Source organism: Heterodontus francisci, chromosome 14, assembly GCF_036365525.1.
Source record: "Heterodontus francisci isolate sHetFra1 chromosome 14, sHetFra1.hap1, whole genome shotgun sequence".
NCBI classification, from domain to species: domain Eukaryota; kingdom Metazoa; phylum Chordata; class Chondrichthyes; order Heterodontiformes; family Heterodontidae; genus Heterodontus; species Heterodontus francisci.
In genome coordinates, this window is record NC_090384.1 from 47335857 (window position 1) to 47351092 (window position 15236).

The 15236-nt window shown below is 42.9% G+C and overlaps 1 protein-coding gene across 5 annotated transcripts in view; it reads left to right on the plus strand.

The window, feature by feature from the left end:
* myrf (myelin regulatory factor) overlaps positions 1-15236 on the plus strand; it is a 368359-nt gene that overhangs the window by 242092 nt on the left and 111031 nt on the right. For 3 of the 5 annotated variants that reach the window (XM_068046165.1, XM_068046166.1, XM_068046167.1), the window contains exon 5: positions 8544-8605. In XM_068046165.1, the coding sequence (XP_067902266.1) occupies positions 8544-8605 (62 nt within the window). Of the gene's footprint in view, positions 1-8543; positions 8606-8720; positions 8945-15236 lie in introns of those variants that run through there. The other 2 variants (XM_068046168.1, XM_068046169.1) reach the window with 2 other exon arrangements.

A 15236-nucleotide genomic window follows, 5' to 3' on the forward strand; every position in this document is an offset into this window, starting at 1 on the left:
TATATCTGTGACTCTTCTGACGCCCTACTGTCATTTTGACAATTTCCAGTTTCCTGGCCCCAACTGCCTCCTCTTCACTATGGACGTCCAATCTCTCTACACCTCCATCCCCCACCAGGACAGTTTGAGGGCTCTCCACTTCTTCCTTGAACAGAGGCCCAACCAGTCCCCATCTATCACCACCCTCCTCCGCCTGGCTGAACTTGTTCTCACATTGAACAACTACTCCTTCAACTCCATTCACTGCCTTCAAGTAAAATGTGTTGCTATGGGTACCTGCATGGGTCCTAGTTATGCCTGTCTTTTTGTGGGATATGTTGAACATTCCTTGTTCCCGTCCTACTCAGGCCCCCTCCCCCAACACTTTTTCCGGTACATCGATGACGGTATCGGTGCCATTTCCTGCTCCCGCCCTGAACTGGAAATCTTTATCAACTTTGCTTTCAATTTCCACCCTTATCTCACCTTTACATGGTCTATCTCCGACACTTCCCTTCCCTTCCTCGACTTCTTTGTCTCCATCTCTGGGGATAGGTTATCTACTAATATTCATTATAAGCACACCAACTCCCACAGCTACCTCGACTACACTTCTTCACACCCTGCCTCCCGTAAGGACTCCATTCCATTCTCCCAGTTTCTCCGTCTCCGACGCATCTGCTCTGATGATGCAACTTTCCACGACAGCACTTCTGATATGTCTTCCTTTTTCCTCAACCAAGGATTCTCCCCCCCACCCCCCACTGTGGTTGACAGGGCCCTTGACCGTGTCTGGCCCATTTCCCGCACCTCTACCCTCACTCCTTCCCCTCCCTCCCAGAAACGTGACAGGGTTCCCATTGTCCTTACTTTCCACCCCACCAGCCTCCACATCTAAAGGATCATCCCCCGCCATTTCCACCACATCCAGCGTGATGCCAATACCAAATGCATCTTCCCCTCCCCTGTCAGCATTCCGAAGGGATTGTTCCCGCCACAACACCCTGGTCCACTCCTCCATTACCCCTAACACCTCATCCCCTTCCCACAGCACCTTCCCATGCAATCGCAGGAGGTGTAACACCTGCCCTTTTACCTCCTCTCTCCTCACTATCCAAGGCCCCAGAAACTCCTTTCAGGTGAAGCAGCAATTTACTTGTACTTCTTTCAATTTAGTATACTGTATTTGCTGCTCACAATGTGGTCTCCTCTACATTGGGGAGACCAAAAACAGATTGGGTGACCGCTTTACGGAACACCTCTGCTTAGCCCGAAAGCATGACTCCAAGCTTACGGTTGCTTGCCATTTTAACACACGCCCCCTGCTCTCATGCTCACATCTCTGTCCTGGGCTTGCCGCAGTGTTCCAGTGAACAGCAATGCAAGCTCAAGGAACAGCATCTCACTTACCAATTAGGCACGCTATAGCCTGCTGGGATGAGCATTGAGTTCAATAATTTCAGAACATGACGGGCCCCCCTTTTTATCTTTAGTTATTTTTTCTTTTTTATTATTCATTGTTTTTTATTTGTTTATTTTATTTCAGTTGTTTCATCATTCATTTTTTTTACCATGTGCCTACCCACTTTTTTTCATGTTTGTGCTTTGGGCCAGGGCTGTTCATTTTTCTGTCGATTAACACCCTCTCTGCACTAACACTTTCTCTTTCAGCACACCATTAACATACACGTTTACCTTTGCTCCATGACCTTCTGGTCAATTATTCTCTGTGACCCTCTGTCCTATCAGCGCCTTGCCTTTTATTATCTCTTGCCTCACCCCCGATTGATTTGCTTAAAACCTTTTACGTTTCTAACATTTGCCAGTTCTGATGAAGGGTCACTGACCTGAAACATTAACTCTGCTTCTCTCTCCACAGATGCTGCCAGACCTGCTGAGTATTTCCAGCATTTCTTGTTTTTATTTCATTAACCACTCTATTCTTAAATGCTTTTTCTTGAGAATTTAAGGTAGTCAAGATTTTATTTTGGCACATTTTACTGAAATGCCCAAATTTTCTATAATAAAAGCATTCTGCTCTATTCTCAGGACATTGTTTGTGTCTGTGGGTACTTTTGGCGCCACATCGCCAGCAGGATTTAATGGCATCTTTCGCTTCTTCCCCTCCGCCCCCCCAGTGTACCTTTTTTTCCTGATGCCTCTTTTTCAGCCCTCTGGTGAAGGAACTGAATGGTTGCAGGAGGTTTCCTGAACGAAAGTCTTTCTTCACCTTGCAGGATTGCTCTGTTGTTCTTTCGGACATCAGCTTGCCTCACCAGCTGAATAAATTTATCCAGGGTGAGGTCTTCTTTAGACTGCAAATAATCTGCTAGGGATTCATCAGCAACACCCACAACAGTATGATCTCTTATCAGTTTTTCCTTAAGGTCTTCATAGTCACATCCCTCAGCTATTCTGCAAAGGTCACTGATAAAAGCATTGACTGTAGTGCCCGGTTTCTGGACCCTTTTTGGCAGGAAGAATAAAACGAAGCATATTATCTAAATGGTGAGAGATTGCGGAGCTCTGAGATGCAAAGGCATCTGGGTGTCCTAGTGCATGAATTGCAAAAGGTTAGAACGCAGGTACGGCAAGTAATTAGGAAAGCTATTCGAATGTTATCATTTATTGCGAGGTGAATTGAATACAAAAGTAGGGAGGTTATGCTTCAGTTATACAGGGTATTGGTGAGACCACATCTGGAGTACTGTGTACAGTATTGGTCTCCTTATTTAAGGAAGGATGTAAATACGTTGGAAACTGTTCAGAGAAGCTTTACTAGACTAATTCCTGGAATGGGCGTGTTGTCTTATGAGGAAAGGTTGGACAGGCTAGGCTGGAGTTTCGAAGAGTAAGAGATGACTTGATTGAAACATATAAGATTCTGAGGGGTCTTGACAGAGTGGATATAGAAAGGATGTTTCCCCTTGTGGGAGAATCTAGAACTAGGGGTCACTGCTTAAAAATAAGGGGTCACCCATTTAAGACAGAGATGAGAAGAAAATTTTCTCTCAGGGGGCTCTAAGTCTTTGGAAGGCTCTTCCTTAAACGGTGGTGAAAGCAGAATCTTTAAAGATTTCTAAGGCAGAGGTAGATAGATTCTTAATAAGCAAGGAAATTGGGGTAGGCGGGAATGTGGAGTTGAGGTTACAATCAGATCAGCCTTCATCTTATTGAATGGCGGAGCAGGCTTGAGGGGCTGAGTGGCCTACTCCTGATCCTACTTCGTTTGTTCGTATGTTTTGTTGAATCTTGCTCTTTCTAAAATCTTATTACTCTGCAAGTTGAAATAAGAAAAGCTTTTCAAAATTCGTAAAATTTGGCAGATGCCTCATTAAGACCTTGTCTGGCAATCATATCATCTGCTATAGCCCCAATTGAATATAACAGTGTATTCACTTGCTCTAATTCAGACTGGCTGTCTAACATAGATGCAATTCTGTATGTGAGAAACTTTTTTCTCCATAATACCCAGTTTTGAAACTGATTGGGTCCCTCTTGACTTTAGAAACTCTCCGGCATTCCCAAATTTTGATCCATGTTGCTTTATTTTATAGGCTTTTTTTTTAGTGTTCCCCTTTAAGAAACTCTTTTTTTCAAGCTAGCTTGCTTTAATGGAGTGTTGCAGATGCTCTCTAATGTTCCCTGCTGTTTTAATAGGCTAATTTAGGGTTTTCTCCTTTGCAAGAGCACTTCACTTTGTTTGTTTATTCAGCTTACCTTAATGGAGTTGACACAGCTGTTTGAGAGTTCCCTGCTTTTTTAATAGACTGTTCTAGGGTTTTCCCCTTTCTTTGAGAACTTCAATTTATGGAGTGTCACTGCTGTGTTCAGGGGCTTCCCATGCTTGCTCTTCACCTTCGCATTCAGCCTGAACAAAGGATTGGGGTTTTCTCCTTTTATTTCTCGCACGATACCTTCAGAAAATTACTCTAAACCCTTCAAAGGCTTTTAATGTGATTCCTCGACTGTCGGCACTGTAACTCATCCGATCAATGGAATTGATTTGCAGGCAACCACGCTTCTGCTCTGTGGAGCTTCTCTCAGCCTCTTCTCGAGATTTGCAGTTTTTTGGTGCTTTTTTCCAGGTCAGACCTTTTCGGCCAGTTGCTGCAAATTTTTCTTCTGGGTGTAGGATAGTAAGAACTTCTGTTGTTTTCGATCCCACTGCTGAACGTGATGTTATATGTTGGTTTGTTATGCTGCCACCTTATTTAATCTAGCCAAAGAGATTCTTAATCTGTAGTAGTTAAACTTTAATTTATTACATTATGACTATTTACAGTCCACCTATCCTGTGTGACTCCTTCAAAAGTCATGCTGTATCTGTTCTCAAGTGTCTCTCATATGTGATCTCTTACATCATCATGGTAGGAGGTATTCTTTACACTCTCTCAAAATTAACCCTTTCAAAGCCTTATACTGCACATCCCGCATTGCAATTTGCTTTGTACAAGGTGGACAGATATTCTGCACCTTACAGAGATTGAGGGACCTCCCTGAAACAGTGGAGCCATGGCACAACCAGGTTTCTGTTGATTAGCTGGGGGTTTCGCTGGCCTCTTCCTTCTTGTTCTAGCAGGAAACCAGGTGTCAAAGAATTTCTGGACTGTTGGTTCATAACTATTCCGCAGTATAGTGACCAGAATACTATGTGGGATCTTCTATATACTTTATGTAGTGGTGGTGTTGTTCTTTGAACTTTGAACTTGGACATATACAGCAGAGGAATGGTGCTTTTAAAGGAAGTCTCCCCTCCCCCACTAGCAGAAGTATGTTGATTAAGTCCATTTTGTCAGCCTGGTACAGACTGGCTCCCAATGTTTAAATTGTATCTACCATGCAAACACTGCTTTCAAAAAAGAGCTTGTATCTGATAAACCTTTACATTATACAACTTGAATCAAAACAGCCTGTGTGGTCTAGCTGAAATTAATAAAAAGGGTCAGTTGTACAGATTCTTTTAACCCCTGGAGCCTTAGCTGAATTACTAACTTGCAATTATATTGATTTTGACTGATCATTATTAGGAACTGGATTTTTTTGTAGACCCTTCTGACTGGATTTTCTCTGCTACGGTGGCCTGGAAACAAAAGAAATACACTGAAAAGGTCACAGCAAAAATAAAGACATTGTAGAACAGATTGAACTTTGCTCAGCTCTTATCCCTCCCCAGATTGGCTCACTGTCCCCAGCTCTCAGACAAAGTTGAGAAACCATCTGACCAGCTAATAGGAAACAAAGCACTGCAATCGATGAGCTGATAGGGCTTTGGCCAATGAAGAATGCTGGAGCTGTTGACGATCACGATATTTATAAATAGTATTATATTAGAATGTCTCTGGCACCAAATGATAAGAAAAAGATAACAGTCAGACAAGTAAAGGAAGATAAAGAATTAGCAGTGGAATAGAAGAATCGCAGATGATATATAACATTGAAAGAAATTAAGTAGCACACACCATCACTAAAATAACAAAGGTGATTACAGCATAAAGAGTATACCATTAAGTGAAGTCAATAAAAAATTCCTAGTGTAATACTTGACCAAACATTGAAAGCTTCCCACAGTGAAGGACAGCATGCCAATAAAATGTTGGGTGTATTAACTGCGAGATAGATGGTGGGGCTGATTTTCACAGCCTCTGCCAGGTATGAACTTTCCCATTTCCGCTCCTGATCAGCCCACCCCCATTTTGATTAGGGCCTTTATAAGGGTGTCCCAAGTGCCTGTCTGTTTTAGATGGGAGCTCATTATCGTATTCAAAGCAGGATCCTGTGACGTCAGTCGGACTCTGAAGCCAATTTTTGCCTGAAATCACACAGAGTATTGAGCAGCACAGACCAAGAACAGTCATTTGAAGTGTTATTTAAAGGGGCACTCAGCAAGTACTCAGGTCATTGGCATTTGTTTAGAGGAAAAAAACATTGCTTGCAGACATGGACATTGATTTGATTTATGGTACAACTTGCTACGAAGCCTTCAAAAAGCTCAGGGAGCTTCTGGATGCTCATAACATGGGATTTGTCTCAGTCGCTGCATTCTGGTTGCAGGAAGAGCAGCAACAGCAAGTGGGGGAACCACAGGGAGCTGCAGTTGGGGTAGTTGGGAATCCACAAAGGAGGAGGACTGCTTGAATGAGGAGACTGCTCTTTATCGGGGAGATGCACATCCACTTGCAGCAAGACCAGCAGCCCATTTCCACAGCTAGCCATGCATTTCCTGTAGCAGTGAAAGTCACTAGAGCCCTCAGTGCATTTTGCCTCAAGGTCTTTCCAGGTTCCAGCAGATGCTATCAGTCATATTGCTCAGTTTGCAGACAATGGCTGCATCAAACAGTGACTGAAGCCCTCTTTGCCAAAGCCAACTAGTGTATCATGTTCCTCAGAGACTCCAGAAGCCAGCAGGAAGGGGCTGTAGATTCTCCTAATATAGCAGGCTTCCCCTAAGTATGGGGTGTGATTGACTGCAGTCAAGTTGCTCCTTGAGTGAAAGCTGACCCTCCTTTGGCTCAGATCCTCTCCCAGTTGTTGTGTGCTAGTGTATCCTGCAGAAAGAGTAGGAGTGAGTTAGTGTATCATTCTTGTAAAGTATTATGCAGATGTGTGGAGCATCTTCTGATAGTAGGCATGCTGAGAAGGAGAAACAGCATGTGAGTAGGTCATGTACAAGAAAATGGCTCCTGTGTGAAATATGAAAGGAGTCAACAGAGGCTTTCTAGTTGCTACCAGCTAAAAGCGTCATGCAGTTTGTGCAGTTGTGAGGAAAACAGGTGTGTGTGTGTGTGTGAGAGAGAGATTAGAATGAGAAGGAGGGTTGGTGCAAGATCACCATGTGATTGCAGGACAAGCAAGGAAAGTGGGAAGGGAAGTGTTTGCAATGTGAGGGGGAGGAAGTGCTATCGGAAAGTCTAATGCAGCAAAACAGAGATGGCAAATCATAATTCTCACCCTTTCTGTCTGGGTAAGCTCTTTGACCCTCTTGCAGCACTGAACCCATATTCCAGGTGTGCTGCTTCTGCCATTTCTATTTTCTGCTATCTCCGTGCCGATCTTCTGGAGGGTCTACCTTGACATCAGTGGGGAAGAGGACTTCTTTGTCGGCTCTCACCTGCTCCATGAAAATCTCCAGTGCTGAGTCACTAAACCTTGGGGCTCTTGAATATGATATCTATCACTCCAAATTTTGGACTCACAGCAAATATTACAGCAGAGTAAAAAGACTACTCACTTTTAAGAGGCTCACACATTCTTTTAATAGGCACCAAGATCGCTGGAAATCCTGTCCTTCAATTCAGCGAGCTGCCTACCATTGCAGAAACATGTGGGCAGCTCTCCAGTGAGATTTAAGTGACCCTTTCACAGATGACATTGGGTGGTGGTCTGATCACTTCATCCACCATCTGCTCAAAGTCTGCTGAAAGTCAAAATTGGCCCCACTAGTAAATCTAAGGAATTAAAACCAATACTTTATAAAGCATTAATTGGTCCATATATGCACCAGGAACTTCCTTGCAGAATCTCCCAATTAACCATTGTAACTAGTTAGATCTATAAACAGCAGCCGATTGGTAAAAGTCATGAGGAAATTCTCAGCAGGTATATCATGTTCAGGTTGGGCCACCGTACTTATACAAACATAGCGAGAAAGTGCACAGGATTCAGAGTAACAAATACAAATCTCGATTTTGATCATTGCACAATGGAGAGAAGCTCAGGAAGTGTATCCAATCTCATGTGGGTGAGGGTAAAAATGGGATTGTGGAGGGAATCGGCAACGAGGATGTAAATAGGTATTTTGTGATAAATCAGTTTGGGCCCTTCTAACGATGCTTTTGGCATTTACCTCTTTGCTTGATCTAACTTTCAGGGTTTGATCTGGCCATTTTTCATATAGTTTTCTGCCCAACTACTCGTTTGCTTCATTGGGACTGATGCAACTCCCTTCTGAACAGTTCAGCCCAAGCTTGATATCACCTGCATTGACTTATCCCATTTTCTCTCCTAATCCTAGTGTTCTGCACCACGGGCCTTGTGAAATATAAATGCTTTTAATGTGGTTTCTCAATACTAAAAAGGTGGAGCCAGGTTGCTGGGAGTTGCGTGATAAATTCTTTTCAATGTTTCAATACTGGATTTGTTAAAAGAATGAGAATCCTATGAAACACATTATTCAAAACTTACTCCATTAAAATCAGGGACACTTGGTCTGTCTGACATCATTATTGCCGTTCGCTCCATTCCTCCCCCTGCTATTTTTCAAAACTTACTTTGTCTCCTTGTCCTCTGCATCTATTGATTTCAGCAACTCCTAGCCATGAGTGTTGGTAAAGAACTTGTTATTCCAATGGTTTTGGTTCATTTTTAAAGCCAACATTCACAGTATAGGAGTGCGATTCCAACCGGCCAATTGGTCAAGAAAGGATTAGGTATTTGTTAATAAAATCCTTGATTGAATACTATATCTGCTAGATTCTCTTTTAAGTTAGGCTACGTGTTAAGCCATAGCATTTAATCATTTTTACCTTATAACGGAATGCTGTGCAACACTTTTGTCTTCTCAGCACTTTACCTGAATCTCCTCCTGATTCTGGATCTGAGCCGTACTCCCCTCAACAGGTGAATGGTAAGCCCCATGTCTTCCTATTTGGGATTGGTTTGCTCTAGGCTCTACCAAACTTCTGTCTGAATAAAGGTGTGACCGCATGCCTGAATTATCAGTGAAAGCAACCATTTATAAATATTATCAAAGCTCTCAGCTTTTGTTTAGAGCTACACTTCACTAAACGGCTTACCGTGCTAAAATTAGTGAGTAAACAATGCTAGCAAATGAGAAAATCTGCAGTGGCAACACTAAGAATTTGTAGGGAAGAGGACTACTGGTCAGTGGACACTCTTTGAAATGGTGTGCTGAGGTCTGAAGGTGAAAAGCCAAAATAGTTAAAAGGAAGACTCTGGATGGTGAGTAAGTATTTCTGTTTGTTGCAAGTACCTTTCCTGCCGCTTGTTGCTTTAATGAACTTTGCCTGCGCTTTTTGTGCTGTTCTGAGCTGTGTTGTATAGCTTACTCAACCTTTGTGTTGTGCTTATCGAATGTTCCTTTTGGCAGGGATCCTGCAAACTCAATGTTGTTGGAAAATTATTCATCTGTTTTCGTGATTCTTTGTCAGATGTTTAAGTTCTGATGTGAAAAAGGTGATGTGAATTGTAGAGGAGGAAAGATAGGAAAAATAAGGACGAGGAGAGATCAGAAGGTGAATGGGAGTAAGAGGAAGAAAACAGAAGAGAGAAGAAAAGAAAGAATGTAGGGTGAGAAGGAAAGACGAGAGAATGAGAGAAAAGGCACAAGGAAGTCCAAGTCTTGGATTGAAAAAAAGAACCAATAGAAGGAAATGTAGATCAGGTCACAAGTACAGTACAGTTTCTGTCGGTGGGTAAAACATACAGTCTTGTGTGGGATGTCCGTTTTTGAGGAGGTAGTTTAGTATATAAGTGCTTTTGTAAGCTTGGGTCTTGCTGTTGTAATTGGAGGGAATGCAATTTTATTTTCATGTTGGAGAGCAGGGAGAAGCGAGAAGAGGCTTACTGTTTATTCTGTGGGGAATGTGAGTCATCTATAAGATCATTATTTTATTCTGTGTCAAATTGTTACACGTTAATAGATTACAACTTTCAGTACCGATAAGGCAGCAGTGAAGTGCACCAGTCTGAAACAACCATGACATTCCCAAAGGGAGGGTGAGCTAGTAGTGGGGGAAGTATCTTGCACATAACCAGCAAACAGCAGGGGAAATGGGGCAGACTTTTTCTTTCACGTCCTGACATGCAACGTGGCACGACCTGTGAGATTAGAATTTAGTCTGGGAGTGCATTTTCTCGAATGGATTTTTTAAATGTTTGGGTGAGAGCACAGGTATTGGGAAATAAAGGCATTTGTCTATATTGTGCATTATCGTACCTGTCAGAATAGTTCCAAAGCACGTCACAATGAAATATTTTAAAGTGTAGTGACAGTTGCCATGTAGGTGAACATGGCAGCCATTTTGTGCATAGCAAGATCCCACAAGTAACAATTAGATGAATGATCAGTTAATCTGTTTTTGGTGTTGTTAGTTGAGGGGCACAAAAAAAACCTTCCTATTCTTCCAATGGTCCTTGGGTGATGTCTATCTGAACCAATGGAACAGGCAGACAGGACTTTAGTTTAACATTTTATCTGTGGGGTAACCCCACTGCCAATACAGCAATGGAGAGCCAGTTAACGTGTTCAAGTCCTTCACTAAAGCTTGAATCCCGAACCTTCTGATACACCATGTGGAGCAGCACCCAATGAGGCAAACAGAATATTGAACTATATAGCCAAGACAATAGAGGATAATTCAAAGTGAATTGTGCTTACACCATACAGTGCTCTGGTCAGGCCCACCTTGCCTACTGCAAGCAATCTGGCCAATGAGGAACTGGGAAGACATTCAGGCATCTGAGGTAGTTCAGAGATGAACAGTGAGGCTGATCTCTAGTGACATAGATTTGAGGTATGGGGCTAAACAGGAGAAATTTGGGCTTTTCAGTCTTGCAAGAGATGACGTATATATAAGATAATAAATGGTAAAGAAGAAAAGAGATTCAGAAAGTTATTTCAAACAAAACTGTGACAGTTGGCAAGCAGCCAAGGATTCAAATTATTAAAAGGCAAATTCAGGACTGATGTCAGGAAGTTCTTCACACAAAAAATAATCAACAATGAAATGAACTACTGGGTAGAGCAGTGAAAGTGAAAAACTTTGGAATTGTTAAAAGAAACAATTGGCAGAACCGAAAGGATGAACTCAGGTAGGCTGCAAGGCCTTCCTCAATCATACTTATATTAGTATCTCATGAGAATGCTACAACTGTGTCAAGCTGACACTTTAGTCGAGAGTTGTAACTGAATGCAGAGATACTGAGGTAGATTGCCTGGATGGAATGCAGGGAGGAAATCCTTGCGGGGAGGATTACACGCCCTTTACACAACCTGCCACAGTACCATTAATAGAAATAGAAGAGAAATTAGACAGGCCCTGTTACAGGCATGTGGTCCTCCCTGCAAGATTTCCCTCTCTGCAGTTGATGCCCAATGCCCAGGTAGTAAAGACAAAAATCCAACCCATTCTGAGCTCCCAGTTTTAGGTGTAGGAGCATGGAAGCAATTGCAGCTTCAGGGAAGGGTACCAGTTGTACCCTGGAGGAGGAAATCTCTGCTGCAGCCTGTGGGAATCAAGGTGCAGTCCTCAGGAAGGGTCACCAGTAGAAAGTGCATCTTTGGTAAAGTAGTAGGCACAGCCCTTTGGTGCGGTAGAAGCATAATGGAGCCTGGATTGGAGGTAACACATGTGCAGTAATGTATTAGGGGGCTAAATTTGATAGCCCCTGAAGCCAGGTGCGGGAATTGTGATGTGCAATTAACCCATGCCCGTTGATTGCAATGCAAGCAGCACACCAACTTCATGCTGCCTGCTGTTTTACATGATTTCAGCATCCAGCCAGTGCTAACCATTCTGTTGATTGACTGGACACCTGAGAAGGGGGTCAATATCGTTACCATTCTAAATCACAATGTCAACATTTTCCATTCAGTGGGAACTGAATCTGTGGAAAAGACAGAAGAACTGCACAACATGGAAGAGTGTGGGCTCCAGTGTTTATGAATGCTGCACTCGAGGCCTTGGTGGAGAAGGTGCAAAGGAGGAGAGAGAGGTCCTATATTCACAGGGGGCCAGGAGATCCTCCAGACACATTCTCAAAAGGCGATGAAAGCAGATGACCATTGAGGTTAATGCCAGGAGTCAAGCTCCGAGGACCTGGATCTAGTGGCACAAGAAGTTTAATTACCTCACTCAAATGGCCAAGGTATCTTCAAAAGCCATAGCCTACCAACTTCACCACTAGCCTCAGACACTGCTCAATTCATCACACGCCCATCACTCACCTACCAACAATCTCGATCAACCAGGGCTCATACCTGACATTTAGATGCTCCAATGCACCCTCACACATTTAACACTGCTGCAAGCCTAATGCCCACATCACACAGCTTGCAAACACTGCCAACTATTCAACCATGTCAGCCAAACAGATTGCACAACACTCAATGATAAACTTAGCTCTCTCTTGCAGGACAAGGTGGTGCACAACCAGAGGCAGCTCGAGCTAACTGGAGGGAGACAGGCATGGCTGCTTGTCCTTACCCCGATGGAGGAGACAGTGCTGATCATTGTTAGGACAGCAATGCTGAGGCCTTGGACAGCAGAGGTGCTGAAACCATCAAAGAAGACGCTATCCTCATACCTAATTCTCCTTCTCACACCCCACCTCCCACTCTTTGCGCACTCTCTTTTGATTTATAAGCTGCAGGCAGTGAAAGCCTGCATCTCCTACTTTTCTCCCTTCTCCTCACCACAACCTTACTTGTTCTTTTCTCCTTACAGATATTCACGAAGTGCAACCTGGCCAGGCAATGGAGGAACATAAAGAAGGCAGTGACGATGAAGGCACAGCACCTCGATTTCAATCTCGCAGCCACCAGCTCAGATACTGAAATTGCACATACCCTAGAGGATATCATAGAGGCAAAATCTGCATGTAGTGAAACAGCAGGCATGAGTGGTCTGTAGCCAGGGCACGGGACAACGATAACACAAATGTCAGCTCACTGGAGGGGGAGGTCGCACATGGGTTCTGCTGCAGAGGACTCAGCTGAGCACATTGATGGGGCAATGTATAGAAGAAGGCTGATGGGTATGCACAATGAAATGCTTGGTGCATTGGCAGGCCTGCCAGAAAGTCTGTGGCCACAGCTTCACAGCCACTGGCAATGCGGTATTTGCCCTGTTCTGAGGTTGCAGGTGGTAGATTTCAGTGAGGACACCCTTATTGAATTGCAGGTGACTCACACATTGTTCCTTGTTGAAGTTCAGGTGGGAGAATTTTTCCTTGAACATGCAAGGCAGATATGGTGTCCTGCTGAGAGCCCTTCTCCCCCTCCCTCTTCTAGCAGCTTGTCCTGCTCTGCGTGACCTCTGTTCTTTTTTCAAGTCAGGCTTTATTCTAAGGGGAATGCTTACTAGTGTGCCCATGTCTGGGAGCAATTGGTTTGTGCAGAAGCCTTGAAATCAGCAAAAATGCCTAGAGCACCTGCCACACCGCTCCCTGTAGATTTTTGCAACTTTAAACAACTATGGAAAAGCACCCAATATTTGTAGAATCAAAGCAACAGCCAGAAGAAATCAACCAGCTACTAACCTGTAACTAGTTGGTAATCCCTTTAAAAAGCACTGGTGGGGGGAATTCTTCCAACTGCTGAATTCCTGTTCAGCTTTGGGAGATTAAGAGAGGGCATTAGCTGGAGCATTGAGCTCCAAATGGCAGTGCTGCTGTCAAATCATCATGGTCTGCCTACTATGCCTACATCTGGTGGCTGTTCACTGTGCCCACTTTAGATCAGGCACAGAGCCTTCCCACTGTCACCAAGAGACCCCTGCACCCAAAAAGCGGGGCACATTAATTTCGAGCCCTTTGTTTCCTGGCCATGGCTTTGGGGAGTCTCAATCTAGTTCCTAGTACCACAAAGTTACCATTGATTGTCACTAAATTGAATATCATGTCCAGAGAGACTACAGGAAAAATAGGAAAAAGAAAAATGTCACACTGATGCAGTGGAAGTAGGGCAAAGGTATATTTTTTGGGAAAGGTAGAGGACCTTTACTCCACATTTAAACAGTGCTGCCCCGCAGGAGTGGTCAATCTTTTGTCTTCATGAGCTCCAGAGGTGTATACTGTGGAGCCTAGGCAGGGTGGGGGGAGGTGTGTGCACTGGATCCATGATCACATTAACTTACCTATATCACAAGTTGCAGATACTAACAGATCTTGGTGCTCTGCTTTAGTATTTAACCACTACAGAGGCAATAGTACAACATTTAAAAAGTCCATTCCGAACCTCAGGTTCCACAAAATACAAACTAGATAAACTCATAAATAAAGTGTAAGTGCAAATAGGATGAATTTTCTTCTGCTCAAACTTTGAATTTCCAGGCTTTGTCCCTATATTTGCCACAGGTTACTCACAACTGCTATATATGACCTGGGAGGGCTTGATAATTCTACTGGGTGCCCAGTTTTGTTCCACAACATAAATGTCACTCATCGTAATGCACAGAATTGACTTGGGGGTGGGTAGGGTAAAGAATAAAAATTTCTGACAGATTTTGAGAATCTGATCTGATTCCCTCAATTTTTTTTTGTGAGAATATTTTAAGAGGGTTATCCAGATTAGAGAGGCAATTTATAACAACTGTTTGTTTAAGAAACTGTGTGTTTTTAAAAGTGAAAGAGTTACTCCGAATGATAAGAAACAGTACACCTTGTAATGTGCTAATGTCAAAGAAAAACTCCCTGCATTAGATTGGCAGAGAGCCAGAACAAATATAATAAAATCTAGGATACTGCAAATCTTCATAGCAATTTCCACACAAAGTGCTCCAGCTCTCTTGATTGTATTTCTCCTCCCCATTTGGCTGAGATATGAAAAGGTATTTTTATTTATTTTATAATCACCCAAGATTTAAAAATATACTTTTCCCTCTTCTGAAGTCACTATCTCTTTAGGATTTCACCTTCTAGTTCCTCACCTAAATAGTCACTTTTTATGCATGAAGCTAGATAGTGGGTCTTGGCATTGAAACCTGGGAGCATCACAGCCAAGCTCACCCCTGTCCTCCAACAACATCCACTTTTCCACTGGGGTCAATTGATAGCAACCCTGTGGAAGCAAATCAATTAGAGGGAGCTTTCTTCTCCCTCAGATCTGTGTTGCGCCTGACCTGGAAGTTCCCCAGTAATTGTTTTCCCCTCCTCACTTTTCCAGGATCAACAAAATCAAGCAGCAACCCAGTTCAGATCAGTATAGAAATTAGATTAAACCTGGGACCTTCTCGTCTGTATGGTTCAGTTACACAACTGAGCTAATATGGCACCTTTTTAAAGATTATAGTCATTGTTAAAGGGGAGATCTTCAACAAAGTTTTTTGGAAAGAAAAGTAAAAATGCTATGTATCATTTTTCTTAAGTTGATTATCAGATGAAAAAGACATGAGAAAGAAATGATTTGCCCATCAGATGTCCCTATTAAATATTTCACTTTTACATTGTGGCAATGGTTAAATATCTTACATAAGACATGCAGTTTCTGTTGAGAAGCATTATTTTCTATAGTTATG